General features: G+C 49.4%; 2 protein-coding genes across 2 annotated transcripts; one reads left to right on the top strand and one right to left on the bottom strand.

Moving 5' to 3' along the window:
• Positions 1-18733: 18733 nt before the first annotated feature.
• Positions 18734-23125, top strand: SLC25A35 (solute carrier family 25 member 35). The gene is made up of 5 exons (XM_075560910.1): positions 18734-20096; positions 21308-21373; positions 21733-21885; positions 22254-22388; positions 22489-23125. Exons 1-5 carry the CDS (start codon positions 19722-19724, stop codon positions 22660-22662), a joined length of 903 nt encoding a protein of 300 aa, XP_075417025.1. The 5' UTR covers positions 18734-19721; the 3' UTR covers positions 22663-23125.
• RANGRF (RAN guanine nucleotide release factor) lies at positions 23048-24447 on the bottom strand. The gene is made up of 5 exons (XM_075560912.1): positions 24222-24447; positions 24018-24134; positions 23655-23811; positions 23479-23564; positions 23048-23293 (listed from the first exon to the last, which is right to left on the bottom strand). Exons 1-5 carry the CDS (start codon positions 24296-24298, stop codon positions 23170-23172), a joined length of 561 nt encoding a protein of 186 aa, XP_075417027.1. The 5' UTR covers positions 24299-24447; the 3' UTR covers positions 23048-23169.
• Between the last annotated feature and the right edge of the window lie 1720 nt (positions 24448-26167).

The raw sequence follows: 26167 nt of genomic DNA, 5'->3' as shown, positions 1-26167 counted from the left end.
GAGGTTGAGAGAATGTGATGTGATGTGATGGAGAAGGTAATAAAGAAGTTGAAATTGTTCTGAGTGATAACGAAATTAAGATTGTTCTAGGTGGTAAGGAAGTTGTGATTGTTCTGGGTTAAACTGTTCTAGGTTTGCAATAAGAACAGAAGAAAGCAGGATGATCCCAACCTTGCATAAAGTTCAGCTTAATCAAATGTTCTGCTTCTGTGCCCTGCAGCTTTTGGGAGAAACCACAGCTTCAGCAGCTAACTAACTGCCTTTTAACTCTTCAGTGTTAGCTATAAAATAAAATTTTAAAAGGGGGGGGGGAGTATAGAGAATCACTGAGTTTTAACTGAAGTGTATTGGTGACTCTCTTAAGACATTGTGTCTTTGTGTTTTCCCAAGTTCCGAGACGCATTAAGTAAACTGAGAACATAGCTGCCCTTGTTAAAATAAAATTAATCCCAAGGACTTGTTTGTGCTTAGAGCAATTTTATCAGGATGCTGTTGTTACACTATGCAAACTATATGCCCTTGCCTCATTCATATATAAAGCTGTACTTTGGAAATAAAATTGGCCTTTGGATCATCAATCCACTGGCCACTCTTTTTCTTCAGGTCGCCACTTCCCTTAGCATTGAGTAAAAACTCCACGCTGCATACCACCCACAATCCTCAGGCAAAGTGAAAAAAGCCCATAATAGACATATTATTAAAACAAGGTCTGCTCACCCCTGTAAACTCACCATGTAACACCCCTGCTTTGCCAGTACAGAAACCTAGTGGACAATACCGCCTCATGCCGGATCTCCACTTAATCAGTGCTGCAGTGGTCCCCATCAGCCCTGTGGTCTCTAACCCCTACACTCTCCTTTCCCAAATCCTTGCAAGAACTACCCACTTTACTGTCCTACATCTCAAAATGCTTTCTTTACTATTCCTATTCACCCAGACTCCCAGTTCCTGTTTGCACTCACGTGGCATGATCCTGTTACTGACTTAGCCCAACTACTGTCCCGCTCCTAGCTCAGTATGCTTTTTATCACCTACTTACACTCCAACTTACACCGATCAGGAAAACACCCAGTATTGCTCTCTTCCTCAATGAAAAGAGTGGGTACACAAATATAACTTACTCATTCTCCCAAAGTTACAACAGGAAACAATCATCACCAATATTCACAGTTCTCTACACATCGGGCCCAAAGCTCTCTACAAGTTTCTAACCCCCATATTTCACCCCACTGGACTATGGAGCACTATCAACACAGTACATGCAAAATGCAACATCGGTGCCCTCTCCAACAGCCAGAAAGCTCAACACCCTCTTAAACAGCTCCACCAGATGTGAGGGCACCTACCGGGAGAGGACTGGCAGATAAACGTTACCCACATGCCAAAGCATAAGCGGTTTAAATATCTCCTCACTATGGTTCACACATTTTCAGGATGGATCGAAACCTTTCCCACCTCCTCTGAGAGTGCAAGCATAGTCGCTGCTCACCTTCTTCAAGACATCATTCCTCGTTTTGGCCAGCCTGCTTCAATTCAGTCGGACAACGGTCCAGACTTCATATCTATGGTGCAGCAGGCAGTTAGCGCCTCACTGGGCATCTGCTGGAAACTCCACGCAGCCTACCACCCCCAGTCTTCTGGTAAGGTTGAACGAGCTAACGGTCTCATAAAACAACAGCTCACCAAACTCTCCCTAGAACTGCAACTTTCTTGGCCTCAACTATTACCCTTTGCTCTTAACTCGCCTTTGCGCCTTTCCGGCCTCAGTCCTTTCGAAACACTCTACGGACGACCTTTCCTTTTCTCACCTCTTCCTGCAACTAATTGGCCTCTGTTAGCTTCGTACCTTCCATACTTGTTCTTGCTCTGCAACATTTCTTAGACATCCAACCAGAAAACACTCAAGTGCCCTTCTTCTACTCCAATGCATCTGCACAGACATGTAATGTCACCCAAATCCCCTCCAAACCACTAACAGCCCCAGAAGGACTTTTCTCTTGGTGCAACCATACACTCACGAAGCACTTAAACATCAGTTCCACCTCTACCCTTTTGTGCCTGCCCGTCACTCTGGTTCCGCAGCTCACTATATACACTCCGGCTGAGTTCTGGGACAAATACATCCAGGTATATAGTCGCCGTACTAAAAGAGCAGTTTTTCTCCCGATAGCAGTGCGCATCTCCTTAGCCTCAGCAGCAGTTGCGGTAGGACTCTCGGCGGCGGGATCCTTAAACACACTATCATCACAGCAGACAAGTTATCCACACACTTCCAGCTGGCAGTCGATGCCTCTGCCGAGTCTCTAGCCTCCCTGCAAAGACAAATAACCTCTCTTGCCCAAGTTGCCTTGCAGAACCACCGCGCTTTAGACTTCATCACCGCTGATAAAGGAGGAACCTGCCTCTTCCTCCAGGAGAAATGCTGTTATTACATCAGTGAGTGGGGAATTGTGGAAACTAGAGACCAGACCCGCAACAAGCTAAACCGTGAGCTGCAAAACACCAGATTCAGAACAGACAGATCCTCTTCCTGATGGAACTCTTCTCTGTACTCCTTCCTAGCCCCCATAATAGGACCCATAATTTTAGTTATAATTTTGCTCTTAATCGCTCCTTGTCTCATCCGGCTCCTGCAAAGTCGACTCCACAAAATCACCCGTATAACAGTTCACCAGATGATGCTACAGCAATACCAACCTCTCCACCCTGTGCCAAGCCAGAACGCCCAGTACTCTGCCTGAGAAGCCTCTCCCCTTGCTCTTCGTCCACTACCCACAGGAAGCAGTTACAGAAGTCACCAATTCCGCCCATTATCACTATAAGGCAGAGTCTGGTATGCCTGGTCTTGGCGCAAGGGACTCCATTTTGAGTTTGGCACCTCCACCTTAGCTCTCAGAACTCACCCCTAGCTGGCCTCCCCTCCCCTCGCTGAAAATCGCATGTTCTGAGAAACAAATCTCCCCAGAGCCAGGGCGTTCTTTGAAGATATGGTCACTTCACCTGTCCCTGACATATAGATAAGATTAACGACCTTCTCCCTTCTGAAGCACCTGTGTACACAGACCCTCCGCACCTATGTTCCTCCCCAGCTGTGCCTGCCAGCAGTGGGCATAAAAACGCTGCCAGGATTTTTTTCCCAGTGCAGCTTCAATAGCTCAATATCCTGAGTTACTGAACCTGCCCGCAAGCTTCTCAATAAAGCCTGCTTCTAAAACTTGGCCAATTGGATCTTTGGTTCTGTTTCGCGCCCCAATAAACCTTACAGATACTTTTATGATAATTAGTAACTTCTGCTCAAAGGATTGAAAACACAAACCATAAACTGGGAGGAAATATTTACTACATGTTTATCTAACAAAGGACTGTGTCCAAAATATACAAGGAACTCTTACAGCTCCAAAATCTGAAAAGAAACAACAGCAGCAAAAGTAACAGTCCAACAACAAAATGATGGACAGACAAGATGAATGGACCCTCAGTAGGGGGGGAGGGGTGGAGACAAACAACCAATAAGTATAGGATAGACCAGTACCCTGATTAGCATAACTGAAGTGGAGCATTTAAATGCTGGCGAGGTGTCGCAGGTGGGAATGCAAACTGGGACAGCAGCTTTGGAAAACAGAAGTTTCTTACAAAATTAAACATCGGTTTACTATATGTTCTAGCAATACTGCTCCTTGGTAGTTGTTCAACTGATTTGAAAACTAGGCTCCCCTCCCCCAACTATCCCGCCACTCCACCCCCCCCCACCCCCACACAAAACGGCTTGTAAATGCTTACAGGAGCTTTAATCATGGATGCGATGGTGGTTACATTTTATGTCAGCTCGAGGCTCTGTGAAGTGGCTGGGGTGGAGCCCATCCGGTCAGTCTGATGCTGGCCTGAGGATGCCTCACTGGGGGCGTGCCTGCTTCTATAAGAAAGAAAAGGAGACACACTAAGGGGGTGCAACAGAACAGCAAGGGAATGGAGGGCGAGGTTCCCAGGGAATGCTGAAAGTGGACCTTGGGGCCAGGGCGTGGTGCCTCAAAAGACTGGACTGAAAAACACTCTTTTTTTTTTTTTGATTGGCAATGTTTTTATTTCTTTAGGTTTTAAAAAAATTTTTTTGGGGGGGTTGTTTTGTTTTATTGTTGTTCTTTTTTTTTTAAACAATTTATTAGGGGCTCATACAACTCTTATCACAGTCCATACATATACATACATCAATTGTATAAAGCACAGCTGTACATTCTTTGCCCTAATCATTTTCTTTTTTTTTCTCCTCTTTTCTTTTTTTATATTTTATTAGGAACTCATACAACTCTTATCACAATCCATACATATACATACATCAATTGTATAAAGCACATCCGCACATTCCCTGCCCCAATCATTCTCAAAGCATTTGCTCTCCACTTAAGCCCTTTGCATCAGGTCCTCTTTTTTTTTTTTCCCTCCCCTGGAAAACACTCTTAAAGGCCAACAAACAGTCCTTGAACTAAATACAAGCTTTTCTTTTTTTTTCTTCTGAGTTTTATTTATTTTTCAAGCTTTTCTTTCTTGTGTTTTGTTTTTGTCATTGGTTTGGTGATGTTGCTTTCTTGTATATTGTCGCTTGGTTTTGCTTTGTCTTGTTTTGTATATGTTATTATCTCCACAGGTCTGTCTAAATAAGATAGGCTAGATGAACAATCTGGAAGAGAAAACAATGGGACCAACAGTTGGGGTGGGGGCACATGGGAGAGGGGAAGGTGGGGGGAGAGGTAGTGGTGTTAACAAACCCAGGGACAAGGGAACAAGTGATCCAAATCGGTGGTAAGGAGGGTGTAGGAGGCCTGGTTGGGCATGCTCAAGGGTAATGTAACCGAGAGGAATTGCTGAAACCTTGGTGGGGACTGAGCATGATAGTGGGACAGGAAGAAAGTCAAGGGAAATAGAGGAAAGAGTTGGCAAGCAAAGGGCATTTATAGAGTTCTATATAAAGACATGTATATATGCAAATATATTTATATATGAGGATGGGAAATAGACCTATGTGCATATATTTATAGGTTGGGTATTAAGGTAGCAGATGGACATTGGGCATCCACTCAAGAACTCCCTCAATGCAAGAATACTTTCTTCTATTAAATTGGCATTCAATGATGCTCACCTTCAGACACAACCGCTGAAGATAAATGGGTGAATAAGCAAAGGTAGTGAAAAAAGCTGATGGTGCCTGGCTATCAAAAGATATAGCATCTGGGGTCTTAAAGGCTTGAAGGTAAACAAGCAGCCATTTAGCTCAGAAGCAACAAACCCCACATGGAAGAAGCACGTCAGCCTGTGTGATCACAAGGTGTTGAAGGGATCAGGTATAAGGCATCATCATAACAAAAAATCTTACCATAGTGAATGAGGTGGGGGGAGTGCGGAGTAGAGACCCAAAGCCCATTTGTAGGCCTCTAGATATCCCCTTACAGAAGGGTCTTGGGGAGGAGATGAGCCAGTCAGGGTGTGATGTAGCAACGATGAAAAATACAAGTGTCCTCTAGTTCCTAAATGCTTCCTCCCCACTCACCCCCAACTATCACGATCCCAATTCTACCTTGCAAGTCTGGCTAGACCAGAGGATGGACACTGGTAAGATAGGAACTGGAAACACAGGGAATCCAGGGTGGATGATCCCTTCAGGAACCAGTGGTGTGAGTGGCGATACTGGGAGGGTGGAGGGAAGGTGGGCTGGAAAGGGGCAACAGATTACAAGGATTTACATGTGACCTCTTCCCTGGGGGACGGACAACAGAAAAGTGGGTGAAGGGAGACGCTGGACAAGGCAAGATATGACAAAATAATAATTTATAAATTATCAAGGGTTCAAGGGGGGGGAGTGGGGAGGAAGGGGAAACAATGAGGACCTGATGCCAGGGACTTAAGTGGAGAGCAAATGCTTGAGGTTGATGAGGGTAATGAATGTACAAATGTGCTTTACACAATTGATGTATGTATGGATTGGGATAGGAGTGGTATGAGTCCCTAATAAAATGATTTTTTTTTAAAGAAAGTAAGGACCTTCTCCCTCCTCTCTATGCCCCTTGCTTTGCCCTCCCTGCTTGCTGGGACTCTGTGTCTGGCCCCAGGTGCGGCCCTGTGTGGGCGCTGACTCGCAGAGACGACTGGCAGGGTTGGCACCCTGCTATATTTCATTTCCACTGACTTTGGATCCATGCGACTCTACACCCACGCCTGGGATCTCCTCCTTTCTGCATCACTGCCCGCAGCTGCCTGCGGCTGACTTTGGACTTGTGGACTTCAGTCGGACGGCACATAGTATGAACATGAGGGTACATGGTGACACCTTCTGGATATCAAGTTATTTCTTGTACATCTATACGTGTCATGGGGTTCGTGTCTCCAAACAACCCAGCTGAAAATACAAGTGCCAAACTGAAAGCAAGGGAAATGCCCTTCGAGAGATGAAGGGATAAACATACTGTGGTGCACCCATCCAATGGACTATGTTTCAGTGAAAACTAGAAATGAGTTAGGAAGACATATGAGATCATTTCCCCATGTAATATTGTCAATGGCACAGTTTGCCCAAGGAAACTACCCTTAGGATGTTAGATGTTGTCACAGAATGTTGACACACATACACACACACACACACCACACATACACACACACACACACACACACCTCTCATATATACCTCACATTGCCCTTAACCAACCTGTACTTTCTTTCCTGGTAACCTTTCTCACTCTCTCTCTCTTTTAAATCATTTTATTGGGGTCTCATACAACTCTTACCACACTCCATGCATCCATCCATTGTATAAAGCACATTTGTACATTCGTTACCCGATAACCTGTCTCTTTTGAGCCCCTTTCTTCTCAGGAAAGCAAGCGAGTTATAACCACACTGACCTGCCAATCACGTACAGACAGGACACCACCACCTTCAGGTCATCGCAGAACATAAGTATTTGATCCATGAACCAAAAGTTGCTGGGAAAGTCTCACCAGACCAACTCAGAAGACATTTGAACATGAGGGGTACAGTAAGCCATCTCGGGTCAAGAATTATAACCCCACCTTAATGTACAGTCATGACTCTTCTTGGGAACAGTCAAGTCGCATGTTTATAACCCACTTGATTTACTTCCTAGTGTGTTTGTACCAAACTGAGAAAAAAAAAACCTTTCCCCAGGAACGGACCTTGTCCTGGCTTGCTCCTTGCTTGATCAGTCAAAGTAACACTTTCCCTTTCACCTGAATCCAGCCTATCTTTGTGTCAGCCACCTGAGTGAGATGTGGGCTGGACCGTAAGGGCACACTCCTACGTCAAAGAAGCCAGCACAAAATCACTAGCTATGATATGATCTCATTACATTCCTTCCTCATGTATCGACATAGTTAGGTTCCAAAGAGCAGGTCATTATGCAAAAATCAATATTATGCAAAGATGGAAGATGATGACATCATGACATCACATAACTTCTAAATGACACTATTGAGAGAGTTAACGTTTATTGTGGCAACCTGGCCAATGAACATATATGGGATTCATTGAAGGGCTGAGAGAGAAATGGCTCAGCGAGCCTCTCCTCTCTTGTCTCTTGCTCTTTGATCATTGGACTAGTGTGCAGCTGCCTTGCTTGTTCTGTGCCTCCATTTGCAAGCTACACTACCTGTGGGACGCCTAACACATGGACTGTGTCGCTGTAATTTGAGGTTCCTTCAAGACCTGCTTCGCCACACCATTGGAATTTACATCTCTTGAGCAGGGGACTGTCGGACCCTGTCATCTGGCTGACTGTTGGTGACCTGCCTTGCTGTCTGCTGCCTGTGGCCGGATAGCCTGGATTGCTCTACAGAGGACTACCCAGCGGCCCTCAAGACTTGAAGGACTGCCAGTGTCTCACGGCTGTCTCACGGGAATGAGTTCCACTGAGCCATGTGTACTGCTTTATAGATTAATTAACTATTCATTTCTCATGCTATATGTCTGCCTATCTCTATAGAGATATATGGTTACGAGGGCTCTGGTTTTGTTCCTCTAGGGAACCCCGTCTGCCATCCACTATTATGACACCACTGCCAGCCCAGTGGACACATAGGTCCGTCATCACAGCCAGTGTTACACTTGTCCAGAACTTGGCATTCATCACTTCCAGACACTTAATATTAATGCGCAAGGTAACTGCACAGGAGATTTTGCACTACGGTCATAAATGTGAAATGTCGGCTAGCAGTAAGTGAGGAGTAAATATACTTGGCCTTCTGGGAAGCAATAAAACTAGAGAGTATAAAAGAATCATTGGTTGTCAGACAGGCTTGGACAGGTCAAGTGCAAGGGATTTTTCTCTTGAAGGGTTGTGAGGCTATCTTGTGTAATCCTGCCTCACTGCCATCGAGGTGATTCTGAACCAGACTGACCCGATGAGACGCGGCCTCTGTGAGTTCCAAGACTGTCGGTCTTTACAGGAAGAGAAAGCTTCGTCTTTCTCCCACAGAGTAGCTGGGGGTGTCGAAAGGCAGACCTGTGGGTGGCAGCCAAAGGGTCATCACTACACCACCAGAGCGCCTTATAATACTGTATTATACACTTGTCAAAACCCACAGGACTTTACTGGACAAAGAATGAAACATTGGCACATTTTAAAGAATAATAATTCAGCAGGACGGAGGAGTCTCAGCATGGAAATGCAAACTATGACAAGCAAATCTTAAGTCTATTATAAATGTCTAAAACAATCTCAATAAAGGGGTGTAGGAAGGGTGCTGACCTAAGCAACACTGTGTGTGAGTTGAGTCCCACTACTGCAGGTGGGAAAACAGAAGCAAGGGTGGGGGTGGGAGCGGGGAGAGCAAAATACATACACGATTGTAGATGCAAAGATTTACAGGATTGATCCTGAGGCCCTTGGGCTACTTGTCCATGGGGTATGGCTCATCACCAAGCACCTCTGAACTGTACACTCCACATATCTATCATTAATCACTAAGGGCACGCGTGGTCGGACAAGTTCCCTGAAGGCAGGACTGCCCCTGCAGGGGCTGGCCCAGAGAAATCGAATCTAGTTTCAAGCACAAAGCTTTTTCCATTGCTGGGTAATGGTAAGCACAAACTCAAAGAGCTTAAATTTATGTCAAGACTCAACTTGGAAACCCACAGGGGCAGTTCTACTCTGTCCTATCGGGTCGCTGTGATTCTCAATGGACTCGATGGCAGCGTGTTTGGTTTTGAGTTTGGTTAAGTAGATGCGTGGATAGACATGCAGGCTGAATGGGCATGGGAGGGAAAGCGGGAGTCTGCCCACAAGCACATAGATGTTGGACGGAGGATATTTGTACATGGGGATTTATTTACCTTTGCTGCAAGTAGGTTCATGAATATGGTATAGCATATGGGAGACAAAGTTATGAAAATGTCTTAGTTATAACCAAACGCCTGGGGGATCAGGACTATCCCCTCAGGGGATACAAACGTCAATGCACATAACATGGCCGCCAAGACAGTGTTCTGCATCTCCTTTGAGGAGTAGATGCTGGGGTCCTGCAAGATTGAGGGGCCAGCTGAGGCATGACTATCAGTCGCTCCGTTTGGAGGAAAGAAGAGTGGCGAAAGCCAAAGACACGTGGAACCAAGTACTCCAATGGATTAAAGAAACAGGTGAAGATCAGTCTCCACAACCATGGGACCAGAAGAACCCGATGGTCCCAGGCTACCAGTACCCACCGCTCTGAAAGGGACTATTCAAAAGGTCCTGGATAGAGTGAGAGAGAAAAACAAAACAGGGCACAAAATTCAAAACCATCGGAGAGACCAGGATTGCTGGTAGGAGAAAGACTGGCAGAGCCCCAGAGACTGTAATCATTAGCAACCCTTCAAGTCTGGGGATTTTCTGGTCTAACAATAGACACGTTCATAAAGGGGACACAGTGAGGTGTGTAGACCTTAGAATCAACAACCATTTGGATCAAAAGGGCAGCATTTGTCCAAGAACAAAGTTCTGAGGGTTAGGAAAGAAAGAGGATGGGAAACAGGAGACACAGGAGGAAGAGGGACAAGGGACCCCACGTTGTGGGGATTGCACGGGAGGAGCTGAAACAGAATGTGCGCGAATTGGAGAATGCAAAACTGATGATCGGCCCTGTAGTAAACGCGCAATAAAAAATTAAAATGAAGGGGGGGCACAGAGTGGAGACCCAAAGTCCATCTGTAGACAATTGGACATTCCCTTACAGAAGGGTCACAAGGAAGAGAAGAGTCAGTCAGGGTTCAGTACAGCACTGATGAAACACACAACTTCCTCTAGTTCTTCAGTGCTTCCTCCTCCTCACTATCATGACCTCAGCTCTACCTTACAAATCTGACGACCAGAGCATGCACACTGGTACAGATAGGAGCTGCCAGCACAGGGAGTCCAGGACAGATAACCCCCTCAGGACCACTAATGAGAATAGAGATACCAAGGGGGAGAAAGGGGAAACTGATCACAATGATGGACATATAACCCCTTCCTAGCAGGATGGGCAAAAGAGAAGTGGGTGAAGGAAGCCAGCGGTTGGTGTAAGACGTGGGACGCCGGGGGAATTTATAAATTATCAAGGGTTCATGAGGGGGGGCGGGGGGAGAGAGGGAAAATGATATCAAGGGTTCAAGTAGATAAGAGCTATAAGAGCGATGAACTATCTGGAGGAAAAACAATGGGACCGACAGTTCAGGGGGGGGACTTTGGGTGGGGGGGTAGGGGGGGTAAGGAAGTGGGGTTAACAAACACAGGGACAAGGGAAAAACATGGGACCCCAAATGGTAGAGAGGGGGGAATGGCAGGCCTGGTGGGGAATGATCAAGGGTAAGGTTGCGTAGAGAAGAGGTATACTCTAGCCCAGGTGGCGATGAAGCATGGTAGTAGGGCAGGAGGAAAGTCAAGGGAGAAGGAGGAAAGAGCTAGGAGTCAAAGGGCATTTATGAAGATCTAGACAAAGACATGTACATGCAAATATATATAGGAGGATGGGGAAATAGATTGATGTGTCTATATTTATAGGTTAAGCATTAAGGTGGCGGAAGTACCTTGGGCCTCTACTCAAACACTCCCTCAATGCATGAATACTTTCTTTTATTAAATTGGAACTTTATGATGCTCACTCTCCCAACACAACGGCTGGAGCCAAAGTGGGTGAACAAGTAAATGTGGTGAAGAAAGCTGATGGTGCCCGGCTATCAAAAGAGATAGTGACTGGGGTCTTAAAGGCTTGAAGTAAACAAGCAGCCATCTAGCTCAGAAGCAACAAAGTCCACATGGAAGAACACACCAGCCTGTGTGATCGAGTGGTCCCGAAGGGATCAGTTAACAGGCATCAAAGAATAAAAAAATCATATCATTGACTGCACACCTCCATGATAGGATCGCAGAAGACAAATGGGTGCATAAGCAAATGTAGTGAAGAAAGCTGATGGTGCCCGGCTATCAAAAGAGATAGTGTCTGGGGTCTTAAAGGCTTGAAGGTGAACAAGCGGCCATCTAGCTCAGAAGCAATAAAGCCCACATGGAAGAAGCACAACAGCCGGTGCAATCACGAGGTGCCAAGGGACCAGGTATAAGGCATCATGCAAAAAAAAAAAGATATATGTGTGTATATGTATATGTATGTGTATATATGTATATATATATATATCATATTGAATGAAGGGGGAAGTGCAGAGTGGAGACCCAAGGCCCAAGTGTCGGCCAATGGAGATCCCCTCACAGAGGGGTTCAGGAGAGGAGATGGGTCAATTAGGTTGCGATGTAGTACTGATGAAGAACACAGCTTTCCCCCAGATCCTGGATGCATCCTCCCCCCAACTACCATCATCCGAATTCTACCTTGCAGGGCTGGATGGGGCAGAGGTTGTACACTGGTACATATGAGGGCTGGAGGCACAGGGAATCTAGGGTGGATGATACGTTCAGGACCAAGGGTGTGAGGGACAATGCTGGGAGAGTGGAGGGCGAGTGGGTTGGAAAGGGGGAACTGATTACAAGGACCCACATGTGACCTCCTTCCTGGGAAAGGGACGGCAGGGAAGGGGGGGAAGGGAGACTCCGGATAGGGCAAGATATGACAAAATAACGAGGTATAAATTACCAAGGGCACATGAGGGAGCGGGGAGCGGGGAGGGAGGGGAAAAAAAAAAGAGGACCTGATGCAAAGGGCTTAAGTGGAGAGCAAATGCTTTGAGAATGATTGGGGCAGGGAATGTGCGGATGTGCTTTATACAATTGATGTATGAATATGTATGAATTGTGATAAGAGTTGTATGAGCCCCTAATAAAATGTAAAAAAAAAGCTATAAGAACCCTTAATAAAATTATTTTAATAAATAAAAATGTTAAATGAAATAAACAAAATGATCATCATTATTCAATAAAATGGTCATTATTATTCTATTATTAAAGGGGAAAAAGGTAAAGCTTTATAGCTTCAGGAGCCTTCAGGAGCAGGTTAATCTGATATAAGGTTATGATGATTTGGAATCAGCTCTGTAGCAGTGGGACTTTCAATACTTGCATTAGGAGAAGTTGGTGACCATGACTTCTCCCAGAACCCACCGCTCTTCCTCTAACTGTAGCTGCCTGAGGTGACCTGCCAAGATGGTTCGCTACTCACTCGACCCAGAAAACCCTACAAAATCCTGCAAATTAAGAGGGTCGAACCTCCGGGTCCACTTCAAGAACACCCGTGAAACTGCCCAGGCCATCAAAGGCATGCACATCCGGAAAGCCACCAAATACTTGAAAGACGTCACTCTGCAGAAGCAATGTGTGCCTTTCCGACGGTACAATGGTGGTGTTGGCAGGTGTGCCCAGGCCAAGCAATGGGGTTGGACCCAGGGTCGGTGGCCCAAAAAGAGTGCTGAATTTTTGCTTCACATGCTTAAAAATGCAGAGAGTAATGCCGAACTTAAGGGTTTAGATGTGGATTCTCTGGTCATTGAGCACATCCAGGTGAACAAAGCTCCCAAGATGCGCCGCCGGACTTACAGAGCTCATGGTCGGATCAACCCATCCATGAGCTCCCCTGCCTCACTGAGATGACCCTGACTGAGAAGGAACAGATTGCTCCCAAACCAGAAGAGGAGGTTGCACAGAAGAAAAAGATTTCCCAGAAGAAACTGAAGAAGCAAAAACTCATGGCTCGGGAATAAATTAAGTTTAAAATAATAAAAGTTAAAGCGCTAAAAAAAAAAAAATACTTGCATTAAAAGTGTTCCTCCCCCCCAAAAAATGATTAAAAAAACATTTTATTAGGGACTCATACAACTCTTATCACAATCCATACATGTACATACATCAATTGTATAAAGCACATCTGTACAGTCTTTACCATCATCATTTTCGTTTTTTTAAAAACATTTTATTAGGGGCTCATACAACTCTTATCACAGTCCATACATGTACATACATCAAATGTATAAAGCATATCCATACATTCCCTGCCCCAATCATTCTCAAAGCATTTGCTCTCCACTTAAGCCCTTTGCATCAGGTCCTCTTTTTTTTCCTCTCCTTCCTCCTTCCCCCCTCCCTCATGAGCTCTTGATAATCCACAGATTGTTATTTTGTCATATCTTGCCCTATCCGGAGTCTCCCTTCCCCCCTTCTCTGCTGTCCCTCTCCCAGGGAAGAGGTCACATGTGGATTCTTGTAATCAGTTCCCCCTTTCCAACCCACTCACCCTCCACTCTCCCAGCATCGTCCCTCACACCCTTGGTCCTGAAGGTATCATCCACCCTGGATTCCCTGTACCTCCAGCCCCCATATGCACCAGTGTGCAACCTCTGCCCTATCCAGCCCTGCAAGGTAGAATTCGGATGATGGTAGTTGGAGGGAGGAAGCATCCAGGATCTGGGGGAAAGCTGAGTTTTTCATCGGTACTACCTCACACCCTAATTAACCCATCTCCTCTCCTAAAGAAGAAGAAAAGTCCCGGGAATGTAGCAGTCAATGTTGGCCACCTTTGCAACACGGCTGTGGCTATACCAATGCCATCCTCTACTAATGACATGGGAATAAATTATATATATATATATGTAAGTATATATACATAAAGGGTGTTCCTGATGCGGTGGGTAAGCACATGGCCGCGAACTAAAAAGTCAACTGTGTCAACCCACCAACCGCCAACCATGGGAGAAAGGTGGCAGTGGCTCTGGTAAAGGTTTACAGCCTTGAAGACTCTATGGGGGCGTTCTGCTCTGCCGGACAGGTGCACTGTGAGTCTGCATCAACGAAAGAGCCCTGGCAGCTTGTCTTTACAGATACATCTAGAAGCACACCCACAGCAGCAAGCACACCAGGTGTCCAGGTCTTGGTTTCCGGCACTATTCTTCAAGAAAATAATATCTAGTATTTAAAATGTCTAGTACTACTCGTCCTTGGAGTAACGGCTACTGCTCAGCCTGGGGCCAGAAATGTAGAAGAAAAACTGGGAGCAGCCTGTAATGCCAAAACTTGAAAGGGAAGAGGCAACTCTTCCCAGCAGAATTCCAAAGGATTTACCTAACCACTTGCCCCCAGTGGTAAACAGGGGGGCAATATTAAAGTTGTTGAAGACTTCATTTTACTTGGAACCACAATCCATTCCCAAGGAAATAACAGCCAAGAAATCAACAGGATAAGTAGATCTATAGAGAAAGTAACCAGCTAGCGGCATGGCAGTGCAAGATACGGGGAAGTGGAGAGCTTACAACAGGATGAGAAGAAAATTCTCTGAAACTGATTATGGTGACAATTGCACAAATCTTAACATGACCGAATGATTAAGTTGTATGATATATGAAATAGATGCCAATAGAACTATTTTCTAAAAAAGAAATCAAACGGCATATGGCATTGGGCAATTCTACTCTACGACACCTATTTTAAATGTTTTTTCTTTTTCCTTTTCTTCCCCTATTTTAAATATTAAAGAGGAAATGATGTCATTTTGAGGACTAAGGTGCACCTGACCAAAGGCAGGGTATTTTCACTGGCCACATCTGGGTGTGGACAGTGAGTACAGACAAGGAAAGATGGACGATGAATACAGAAGACTGGAGAAGTCCCTGTGGATGGGAGCCCATTCGTGTGGAGAGGAAGTGATGCCTTTGAATGATGGGATTGTGGACTGCCAGACAAAGATACTTACGTGTCCTGGAAGAAGTACAGCCGGAATACTCCATGGACAAGAGGCTGTCAAGGCTTCACACTTGATCTTAGCCAAAAGGCCGAGATGCACTTGAGACTTCTCTAGTGTACTTTAGACATGTCATTAGGAAGGCAGAATGCCCAGAGAAGGACATCATGAAGAGGAAGACTCTCAAGATGGGTTGACACAGTGGCTACAAGCATGAGCTCAGACAACCATTGCGAAGACGGTGCAGGTACCAGGCAATGTTTGCAGCAGGTAAGTCCATTCCATTGCTGACAGGGTTGCAGAAACAGGGACGGAGCCCGGATTGGGGTCTGCATCTGTCCACTATTGCAGACAGAAAAGCTTGCAGCAGAGGTTCCAGAGGCCTGTGCAGAAGGCACTCTGGCCATGACTCCTGCCTACGGAGATCCTAATACTCAATCAAGGGCACACAAGGCCTTGATTCCTAAAGGCTAGCTACTCCTCCCAGGCTTGGTGAGGGGAGTGCTAGCAATCCGCTTTCAAACAGAGTCTGCCTGAGGGCAAAACTATTCACTCTGCTAGTTAATGGTCAGAAGGAATTCCACTGGAGACTCAAAACAATGGATTCCAGGCTTTCACTGTAATACACATCAGTGGGCAAAACCAGTGCTTGGAATTGAAGCCCGAACACCAATTATAATTGTCAAACAAGAAACAAAAAGAGCCAAACCCACGAGGTCACAATGAGTCAGAATTGATTGGGTGGCAGTGAATTTGGAATTTTCGGAATGATGGGGCCCTGACCAGGGTGCTCTGAGTCAGAAGGACTCAATGGCAGTGAATGAATGAGTGGCGGCACAGGGTGTTACGGACACAATGGGCTGCTAACTACCAAGGTGAGCGACCTGGAGCCACCAGTTGCTTTGCAGGGAAAAGATAAGACTTTCTACTCCTATAAAGAGTTACGGTCTCAGAAACCCGCAGACAGTTCTACACTGTCCCATAGGGTCGCTTCCAGTCTTAATTGACACAAGGCCAGTGAGTTGTTGTTGCTGCAGTTTTGAGTATGGGTAGTGCAAATGGTTTGTACTTCGGTTAATAAATACATAAACAAGTCAATACATAAAATACCCACAGCCACTCAGTTGATTCCAACTAATATGAAGCCTAATACCTCTTTGGGCTCCCAAGACTGCAGACAGCCTGTGTTCCTCCCATGGAGCAGCTGGTGGGTTCAAGTTGCTGCCCTTGCGTTCAGCAGACCAAGGGGAAGCCCAGCAGCACACAGATGAAAGGTCTGGCCATCTAAAGTCAGCGAAAACTAGGATGTGCGGTTCTTCTCTGGCACCCGAGGGGTCTTCATCAGTCAGTGCTGACACATGAAGCTACAGCACAAACCCTGTGCTTGCACTGGGGCGTGTGCAATTGCTGTGATCACTCTGTTTCACAGAGAAGGCTCGCGGATGTTCAGCCACTGGCCCAAGGTCATGTTGTAAAAACCCAAAACTAATTCAGGCAGCGAGCTGAGTGAGTGAGAGTGGTGGCTGCAAGTGAGCGTCTGCTGCCTCCTGCCCCCGAGGACAGAGTTCTTGCTCTGAACTTTCTCCCTCAATACCTTTCCAGCCAGCTTCCTTAGTTTCTTTATTTACTTCGAACAGCTTTTTTAATGGTACTCTATGTACAGGTCATACAATTCAAAAATTCAATGAAATCAAGAAGATTTGTACAATTATCACCACAAGCAATTCTAGAATGTTTTTTTCCCTGAGCTCATTGCTATTCGTGTTTTTTTTAATTGTGGCAAAAATATATACAACAAAACACTGCGATTCAACAGCGTCTACATGTATGATTCCCTGCCATTGGTTGTACTTTTCGCGTTGTACAACCAGATGGATATCCTTTTCCAAATTATCCCGCCACTATTAACACAAACTCAGCGCCACTAAGCAACAACTCTTCCTCCTTCACCTATTGTCACCATTGGTCGAGTTTGGTTTCTTTCTTTCTACGCAGTTTTCTTGACAGTATTCGTATTTCATACACTTCCATAGTTAGTTTCTTTTAAAGAGTTGTAGATACATCATCATCACAATCAGTCCTAATGCCCTCCCTCTCCGTTTCTTTTCTATGATGAAGCATCCCTGACTCATCAGCAACAAATAAGGAAAGCATAAACCAGACTCCTTGCTGTCGAGTCGATTTGGATTCTTTGCAAGCCTATAAGATAGAGTAGAATGGTCTCTGTGGGCTTCTGAAGTTGTAAATGTGGCCAAACCGAACCGAACTCGCTGGCCTCCAGTTGATTCTGACTCATAGCAACCTTATAGGACGGGGTAGAACTGCCTCTGTGGGTTCTGAGACTGTTTACAGGGGGGGGGGGAGACAACTGAAAAAGCCTTGTCTTTCTCTGATGGAGAAGCTGGTGGTTTCAAACTCCCGGGTTCAGCAAAGCCAGGAGTCTGCAGGTTCAGGGTCTCGCCTATCACTTGCTAACCCTGCGTCACCTCAGCCCGGCTATAAAAGCCTGGCACCAGCCAGTGGACCCCAACTGGAGAGGAGAGAGACTCCAAATTCAAGTGTAATTTGTGGGAATGGTTATTAAGTCTTAAACATGACCAAGGCAAATCATCGGGATGAGAGAGACCATCAACGCCAGGTCATAAAGGCCTTCAGGCCTTACAGAAAAGCAGTCTTTAAAGAGGTCATGGAGTACAGAGGACTCCATCACAGAATCATGACTGGGCCCAGGTCAGTCCATCAAGTCCCAGGGGGTGCTACAGAACGGGAAAGAGGTGGAGAGGTAAGATTGATTCAAGGCCCACTGACCAAGCAGTCAGGGTGTGGATCATGGCTACTTACGTAACCCTCCAACTCCACACTCACTGCCATCTAGTGCATTCCGACTCATAGGGATCCTATACGGCCGAGTAGGACTACTCCTGTGGGTATCCAACTACAACTATGTAAGAGCGCAAAGAGGACACACTCAGGGCTGTGGAGGGACGTGCTAAATCACCCACTACAGAGACACTCTGGACAAAGCTGGTCCGTCCAAGGGGAGAGAGCTCAGTGGAGCCTGACGCTATGTGGGGACACAAAAATGGATTTAAGCCTCCAGCTGTTCACCAAAGCTTTCTTACACAGATTGCAGTGTAGAAGTGCTCCCGTAGGGGGTTCTGGGCTAATCTTCAGTGTTACCGGCTTCAAACTGGCCGCCTTGAGGTTAGCTTTTGGGAGAGGAGCACAGGCCGTTTGCGTCACCCCATCCCCACCCCCGGGAGAGGTATTTCAACGTATAGGTCACAGTAGGTTGCCCGGGATTGTGAATCTCGTCGTGGCAGGTGGGTTCCATCACTTTAAGATGAGCAGGCTGACGCTTCCCTACGACACCGACAGCGCCCAGCTCTCCAGGGATCTCAATTCCCGTCCTGGACTTCCCGCCGGCCGGCGGCCTTCCACTCCTGGTTGCTGGGAAGCTAAAATTGCTGCGGAAGGTGACCTCGATCCCTCCCGGTCTTTCCAGACTCCCTCCTTTCCGCGCCCACAACCCGCAGCGCTCTCCGTATCCCTAGGGACCCCACCAGCTGTCGTCCCGGTCGCGGAGCAGGTCCCTTCTCCCGCCGCAGGCGCGGGCGCAGGTGTGGGCTCCCGGATCCGACCGCCGAGCTACGCCCCACCTGGGAGAGAAGGGACCAGGGACGAGACGTCGCCCCAAACACAGGCGATGGCTGCCTCCGTGCTCAGCCTTTGCGCCCATCGTTGACCCCGGGTCCACCCTGCATGTCCCCGCGCGCGGAAAACCCCTCCAGGGGCCCCGGGCAGCCTTCCCGAGGCGCTGGCCCGGCAGCCGGGCCCAGCCTTGGCTCGGAGCCGCGAGAGTTAACCCGCAGCTCGGGGCAGCCCATCCCCGGGGCCGGGCCCGAGGACACCTCCCACTGGCCGCGGAGCCGGCTCGGCCCTGATTGGCTGTGCTGCTCGGCTGTGCCTCCCGGAGGCTCCTTATTGGGCGCCGCGCTCCAGTGACTGGCGCGTGGAGACCCGGCCTCCGCTGGCTACCCGCGGCCGGACAGCTGCGGGCTCCGGCGGCTGCAGGAGGACGTTCGTCTCAGGCCAGAAGCCGCACTGCCTTCCCGGATCCAGAGCTCCTTGCTGGCCCGGGTCGCCACCAGATTGTCTTCCGGATCCTTCTCCTCCTTCACCTGTTGGTTTTCTTCCCCCTGCTTCCCGCTCTCCCATCTCCCAGCTCTGTGGTTTCCTCCCTGACTCCTGCCCCTCCGGCCAGCCGGCCATCCTGAGCATCCCACCTGCCGCCTTCCGGCTCCTGCTCCGCCGCAACCTCAAATCCCTTGAGCCACAGGGCCTTCTCAGTAGACTCTGCTAAGCTTTCTTCCTCTCCCCTCTGCCATCTCCTGATCCCCAAACTCCAGCGAATCTTTGACCTCCTGACATTTGCCTGGCACCCTTGACTTCAGATCACTAAACGCCTGCCACCTGCAGCCTGCACTGCCGAAACTAGGGTCTCCCCTGCCTTCCCTCCCCCTTCCTGAGGCCCATTTTTACTTCCTCACCCTTGGGCCGATACCAGCACCACCTGCTCCCCCCACCATGGACTTCTTGTTGAGTGGCCTGGCAGCGTGCGGAGCCTGTGTGTTCACCAACCCCCTGGAGGTGGTGAAGACCAGGATGCAGTTGCAGGGAGAGCTGCAGGCCCCTGGCAGCTACCAGCGGCACTACCGAAACGTCTTCCATGCCTTCATCACCATTGGCAAAGTCGATGGACCCGCCGCCTTGCAAAAGGGTCTGGCCCCTGCCCTCATTTACCAGTTCTTGATGAACGGCATCCGCCTGGGCACATATGGGCTGGCTGAGGCTGGGGGCTACCTGTGCACAGCGGAAGGTACCCTCAGTCCTCCCCGCAGCGCAGCAGCTGGGGCCCTGGCTGGGGTCCTGGGAGCCTACTTGGGGAGCCCCATCTACATGGTAAGAAGACATGCCACCGGCCAACTTTTGGGACAACACTTGGTGCTTGGTACAGGGTCTCGTTTGAGTCTCAGGACTGAGTAGGATAGAGGAGATAAAACATGAAATGCACGGGCACAAATCCTTATAAACATTGGTAATGTTGTTTGTATCTAATTTAGCTACTGCTACCTGATGTTGGGGTTGGAGGTAGATTTTAAGGAGAGGAGGATAAAGAACTTGAATAACAGAACAAGACAAGTCTTAGGAGCAAAGGGGCATCCATCCTGGGCTTCTCAGAACGAGTCTCCCTGTCCCTTTGAGGTCCGTGGAAGGTGACCAGGGGCAGGAGGGTCCCTGTAGGCTGCCCTTGCAGGGAAGGGCCAGGACTCTAAGCCAAAAGAGAGGAAGTGACTAGCTCAGGGCCACGGAGCTGGTTCCTTCTGGGCCTACATGTACCCACTGCCGTGGAGTCCAGACCGACTCACGAGACACTATAGGACAGAGTAGAATGCCCCCACGGGCTTTCCAAGGCTGTGATCGGTACTGAAGCAGACAGCCTCATCTTTCTCCCCAGGAGGAGTGTGTTCGCTCAAACCTCTACCTTTGGGGCAACAGCTAAACACGTAACCACTCTGCTACCAGCGCCCCTTTTGCTGCAAATTGCTCCCTGTTTCGTGCACCTAGAAAGACATTGGGAGCCAGGGTGCTCCGCTGACGGGGAGGCAGGCTGTTCTGAGCCCCGGGGTGTGAGATTCCGGGCCTGGGGCCTCTCCAAAGTCAGCCTTGTCTCTTGGCCCAAGTTACACAAAGGAGCCCTCAACACCTGGCTCAAGGCCTGACTCGGAACCTGGACCTCATGTTTGCTGGAGAGCTGGTCTGAGAATGGCCTTGGCATGGGGAGACTGATACCCAGGTCCTCCCGAAGGGAACAGTCTTGAGAAATATTGCTGTTCTCCAGCTTCTCTCCTCCCCTCCCCCATCCCCAAGGGGTAGAGGATGTGGAGGGGGTGGGGTGCCTTGCTGTGTTAAGATCCATCCCCTGGGACTGGAGCCAAGGGAAACAGATTTATGACCAATTTGTTTAGTAGGAACAACAATAATTATCAGATTACTAGACTATTCTTTGCTGGATGTCCTAGGGAACGTGTGAGAGGGTCAAGTATTTGGGTTTGTGAAAAGGGCAGGATGGCCATGGGGCAGAGCTGTGACACTCACTCTGTTGTCCCCAGGTGAAGACACACCTACAGGCCCAGGCAGCCTCAGAAATTGCAGTTGGACATCAGTATAAACATCAGGTGAGGACTTCTCACCCCCTCAGCTGTTTCTCCAGCCCTTTCCACCCTACAGTTTTCTGCCTGTCCTGACAGCTCTAGTCCCAGCCTCTGCTCTGGCCAGCTCCTCCTCAGTTCAGGCCATCTGCCCATGAGGTCCACCCAGATGCTCCCCAACACATTCCTGAGTCCCTCTAGCCTTGGGGAAGGAGAGAACATGGGGATGGCAGACCACGGAGGGGCCACATCCTAGCTCTAAGCCCACCTGGAACTGGGTGTCTGAACAACAGGTATCTGTAAGGACCCCGACTTGGCAGTGTTAGGAGGTGGTGCTCTTGCTGCTGGGGTGACTGAACCCTACCCCATGGCCTTCTTCCCACCAGGGCATGTTTCAGGCACTAACCCAGATTGGCCAAAAACATGGCCTGATGGGGTTGTGGCGCGGGTCCTTGGGTGGCCTGCCCCGAGTTGTCGTTGGTTCCTCCGCCCAACTGTGCACCTTCTCGTCTACCAAGGATCTCATCAGCCAGTGGGAGGTACTGCCCTTGAAATGGGGGAGGGCAGGCAGGCTGGGGAAACCCTCAAGGGGGGCAATGTCCACATTCAAAGGTGAGGGAGATGGGGTGGGGGGTGTCACTGACTCATGTCAGTTCTGTTTTCTCTCATGTCAGTTCTTGACAGTTCTCTTGTCACTTCCTCCCAGAAGGTGTATCTAAGTCCTCAGTGGGGGGGGGGGGAGGGGGAACACCCTACCCCTGCTCCTCCAGTGCTTATCAGTGTGGGAATCCATGAAGTGTCAGATCTCGGTAACTCTGTACGACATGCCCAGAACAAGGTCTGTCTTGTCCTGGGTGCTGCAGGATGGGCTGATTGACAAAAGTCTTCCTTCCTGCCCTCCTCCTAGGTGTTTCCTTCCCAGAGCTGGAAGGTGGCTCTGGTTGCAGCTATGGTGAGTGGCATTGTGGTCGTCCTGGCCATGACACCCTTTGACGTGGCCAGTACAAGACTCTACAACCAGCCCACAGACGGTGGAGGCAAGGTAGAGTGCCGTGATGTGCAGGTGGGCAGAAGGTGTGGGGGGGAAGCAGGTGTGAGTGGGCTCTGACACACTTGATCGTCTTTCTCCAACCTCCTCTCAGGGTCTCATGTACCGAGGAATTCTGGATGCTCTGCTGCAGATAGCTCGAACGGAAGGCATCTGGGGCATGTACAAGGGCATAGGGGCCTCCTACTTCCGCCTGGGCCCACATACCATCCTCTCCCTCTTCTTCTGGGACCAGCTGCGCTCCCTCTACTCCAAGTACACCAAATAACAGCCACTCCTCTGCCTCCACTGACCGGCACTCCTTGGACACTTTTGCCACTTTAATTGGGTCCTGGAGACTTGTGACCTTTTGGTCCGTCGAGGGAGACAACCAGCACCACTCCCAATCTCTTCTCAGGATTGAATCACACAGGGAATAGTTTCCCTCCCCTCCTCCTTGGGCGTCCTGGCTTCCCTACCCACCCTGAGTTCCCTTTGTACCCCCCTCTCAGGGCTGAACCAGTCACTCCAAAGTGTACTTCCTCCTCCTCCCCATTGCTGGCCCTGGGTCCCTCCTGCTCCCACGCACTGCTTTAAATGCCCCCTCCCTCCAAGACCAAAGGGAATTGGAGGGACCCAGGTGTCCTGCTAGATTCGAAAGCACAATGATGATATTGATTATAAAGCAAGTTTATTTCTGCAAAGTGGAGGTGTCTGATGTTTACCCTGGCAGGAGTGGACCCACAGGTCCACAGTAGCAGCATGGCACACACTCCAGCTTCTTGCTTCAGCATCTTTACTGGGGACCAAAGATGTTGGGATCATGAAGGGTCAGACTGGTCACAAGCTGTTCAAAGTCGCCCAGGCTCCAGGGCAGGGATGATACATTTTCAGGACTATGGCAAGAACCATTCTCGGGGCTTGGGGAAGAGATGAAGAAAGAACATTACCCAGGTCCAGGTTTGGAAGTTCCCAGGAACTTGAGTTTCTGGGACCCCAACCCTCTGGTCCACTTCATTCCCATTGCTGTGCCCTCCCTGACCCTATTCTCCAGGGGACCCAGTCATGACCCAGTCAACTGCCTCTTTCCTTCCCTGGTCCTTACTGGGGCTGATTGAAGGTGAGGAGAAGGTCGGTGTGGTACTGAGCCAGTCGCAACAAGGCTTGGTGTAGTGTTACCTCCTTTGCCACCTTAAGAGATCAGAGTCTGTCAGGATCCTTGCATGGTGCCCGGGGCTACCCTGCCCACCACATTCCCTACCATGCTTCCCTGGCTCTCACCTGCTGGTTTTCCTTCGCTACCTGCTGCTTGCCAGAGAGGATCCACGCCTCTTGACAGCAGCCCCTTAAGGCCAGGTTCTCCAAAGGGAGCGGCCGCACAGCCTCCACGTGCACACCCCTAGCTCCCTGCACCCCGCCAACATCCTCAAAGTGGTACCTGGGTTGGGGAGAGCAGGATCAGGGAGGGGCATTTCCCCCCTCCCACTCCTCATCTCCCTGTCCCCCACGAACGTCTAAATCCCAAGCTTCCCGCAGTGCTGCCCTTGGATTCTCATTGCTCCCATTAACCGTCCAGTGACTGGCCCCGCCCATTTCCCGGGCTCTGGCTTCCCCATTGGCTGGCCGCAGGCCCGCCCTCCTCACCGCGCAGCCTCCTCGCCCTGCACGTGCGCCTGCAGCTCCAGCAGTTCCACGATGAGGCTCTGATCGGTCGCGCGGTGGCAGAAAACTTCCTGATTATCCGGGACCGGCCGGAGGTCACTGGGGTGAACAAGACAGTCCCTAGCTGCCCCCCGCGTCTCGTCGCAATGCGCTCGTCGCCTTCCTTGGGCTCCCGGGCCTCCTTACCTTACATCAATGGTCCCGGGCGGGAGGATGGCGGAGAAAGCGCCCCCGAACAGTGGGCAGTCTCGGGCCGGCTCCATGGGCCTGAGAGTAGGGGTGGGCACGAGAGAGGCTTAAGAAGAAGCCCACATGGGGCGTGGGTGACAGCCCCCGGGGCCAGGTGGCATCCGCGCCCGCCGCCGCCCGCCGCCCGCTCCCTGCAGCGTCAGCTCCGGACCCTTTAAGGCTTGGCCCCGCCCACCGTCGCGCTGGCCAATCGGCGCCTGCGCCGTGGGGGCTCCGCGGGGCTCCGGGCGGAAGCCGTGGGCGGGGGCTGTCGGGCCGAGCTCTGGGCGCGGGGGGCGCCTTAGGATTTGTGACGCGCCCTGCGGTCACTAGCCGACTTCCTCCGGTCTCCTCCTTTTAAAGGGACCAGACCGCCTGACACCCAGCGGGGCAGAGGCTTGTTTGCCCAAGAGCCCCAAATCTGTGTGTGCGGCCTGGAGTGGAGAGGTTGGGGTGCGGTGGGGGTGGGGAGAGCCATTTCAAGGTCCCCGGGGGTGTAAACCTGGAAGGACGGTGCAGGGCTTGGCAACCGGCAACCGGGCCGCTAATTCCCCGCATCCAGTGCTGGGAATTAGGAGAACAATTGGGGCAGGTGTGAATCCAGATTAAGATTCAGACCTTACACCTTCCTGAAAGTGAGACCCAACCAAGGGATTAGGTACCTAATACCCCTCAGATCTTCGATTTGGGAGCGCAGCGGGGCCTCACACACCTGGATGAAAAGACAGCTTAAACACCCTGTTGTTTTTCTTTTGCAGCATAGCATTTCAGCTCACGCATCTCCTCCCAGTTAATTTCTCCATTCATGTTTGACCCCCAGCACCTCTCCCAGTGTTCTCAGCATAACAGACCTAGCTACTGAGGAAACGCTTAGTGCCAATTGTTGGAGTCCAGGGGCCTGTTCATGCTGAAAGGGGACTAGATGTTACTTCCTTACCAGCCAGTGACCAGTTTAGAGATTCTCACCTGTGGCCATCCAACAGGCTTCCACAGTTGGCCATAGTTCTGGACCCTAAGCATCTTAGTGACAAAGGGAACCTATTTACAGGCCCCTGACCTTTCCAGAAGCGAGCACTGGTAGAGTAGTGGGTCAAAATGTCAGGCTGCTAGCTGTAAGTCAGTGGTTTGAGACCAGTAACTGCTCTGGGGAAAAGCAGAGGCCTTCTACTGCCAGGATGAAACTCATAGGGTCACTCTGAGTCAAAAATGACTCCATGGCTGTGGATTTTTGTCTTTGTTGTTCTTTTGTTTTGTTTTGAACATTTCCAGAAGAAACCCTGGTAGTGTAGTTGGTTATGAATAAAGCTACGAACCATAAAATCAGCAGTTCAAACCTACCAGCAGCTCCATTGGGAGAAAGATGAGGTGTTATGCTCTCAAAGATTTAGTCTTGGAAATCCAGGTGGTAGACCTCTCTCCCCTCCCCTTTCATTTCTGCTGGCCTGCCATCTACCTGTCTCTGCTGTGGGCGACATTGTTTCTGGCTGCTTTGAAGGCAGTTAAGAAGCTAGGGAGACCTTGGAGAGGCACCTGCAAGGTCATAGAAGTACACAGGGTCCTTTGGCTAGGCATAGGGCTAAAAGCCTATTCCTGGGCCAGGAGGAGATCATTCTCAATTTTGGAGCCAATGGGGAAAGTTCCCACCTGCTCTTTGGGTCTCTGACTTATCCTCTGCTGTTAGCTTGTGTAGCCAGGGGACTCAGGGCCCTCCACGATCCCATGAGTTTTCAGGGCAGAGGCTATAGAGCAGCAGTTCTCAACCTGTGGGTTACAACCCCTTTGGGGGGTCAAACGACCCTTTTACAGGGGTCACCCAATTCATAACAGTAGCAAAATGACAGGAAGTAACAGCGAAAATAATTGTATGGTTGGGGGGGGTCACCACCACATGATGGAACGGTATG

The sequence above is a fragment of the Tenrec ecaudatus genome, chromosome 10, assembly GCF_050624435.1.
Source record: "Tenrec ecaudatus isolate mTenEca1 chromosome 10, mTenEca1.hap1, whole genome shotgun sequence".
In the NCBI taxonomy this organism is placed as follows: Eukaryota; Metazoa; Chordata; class Mammalia; order Afrosoricida; family Tenrecidae; genus Tenrec; species Tenrec ecaudatus.
Note: the sequence above shows the minus strand (reverse complement) of the source record. Positions and strands in the feature narration are given on the sequence as shown.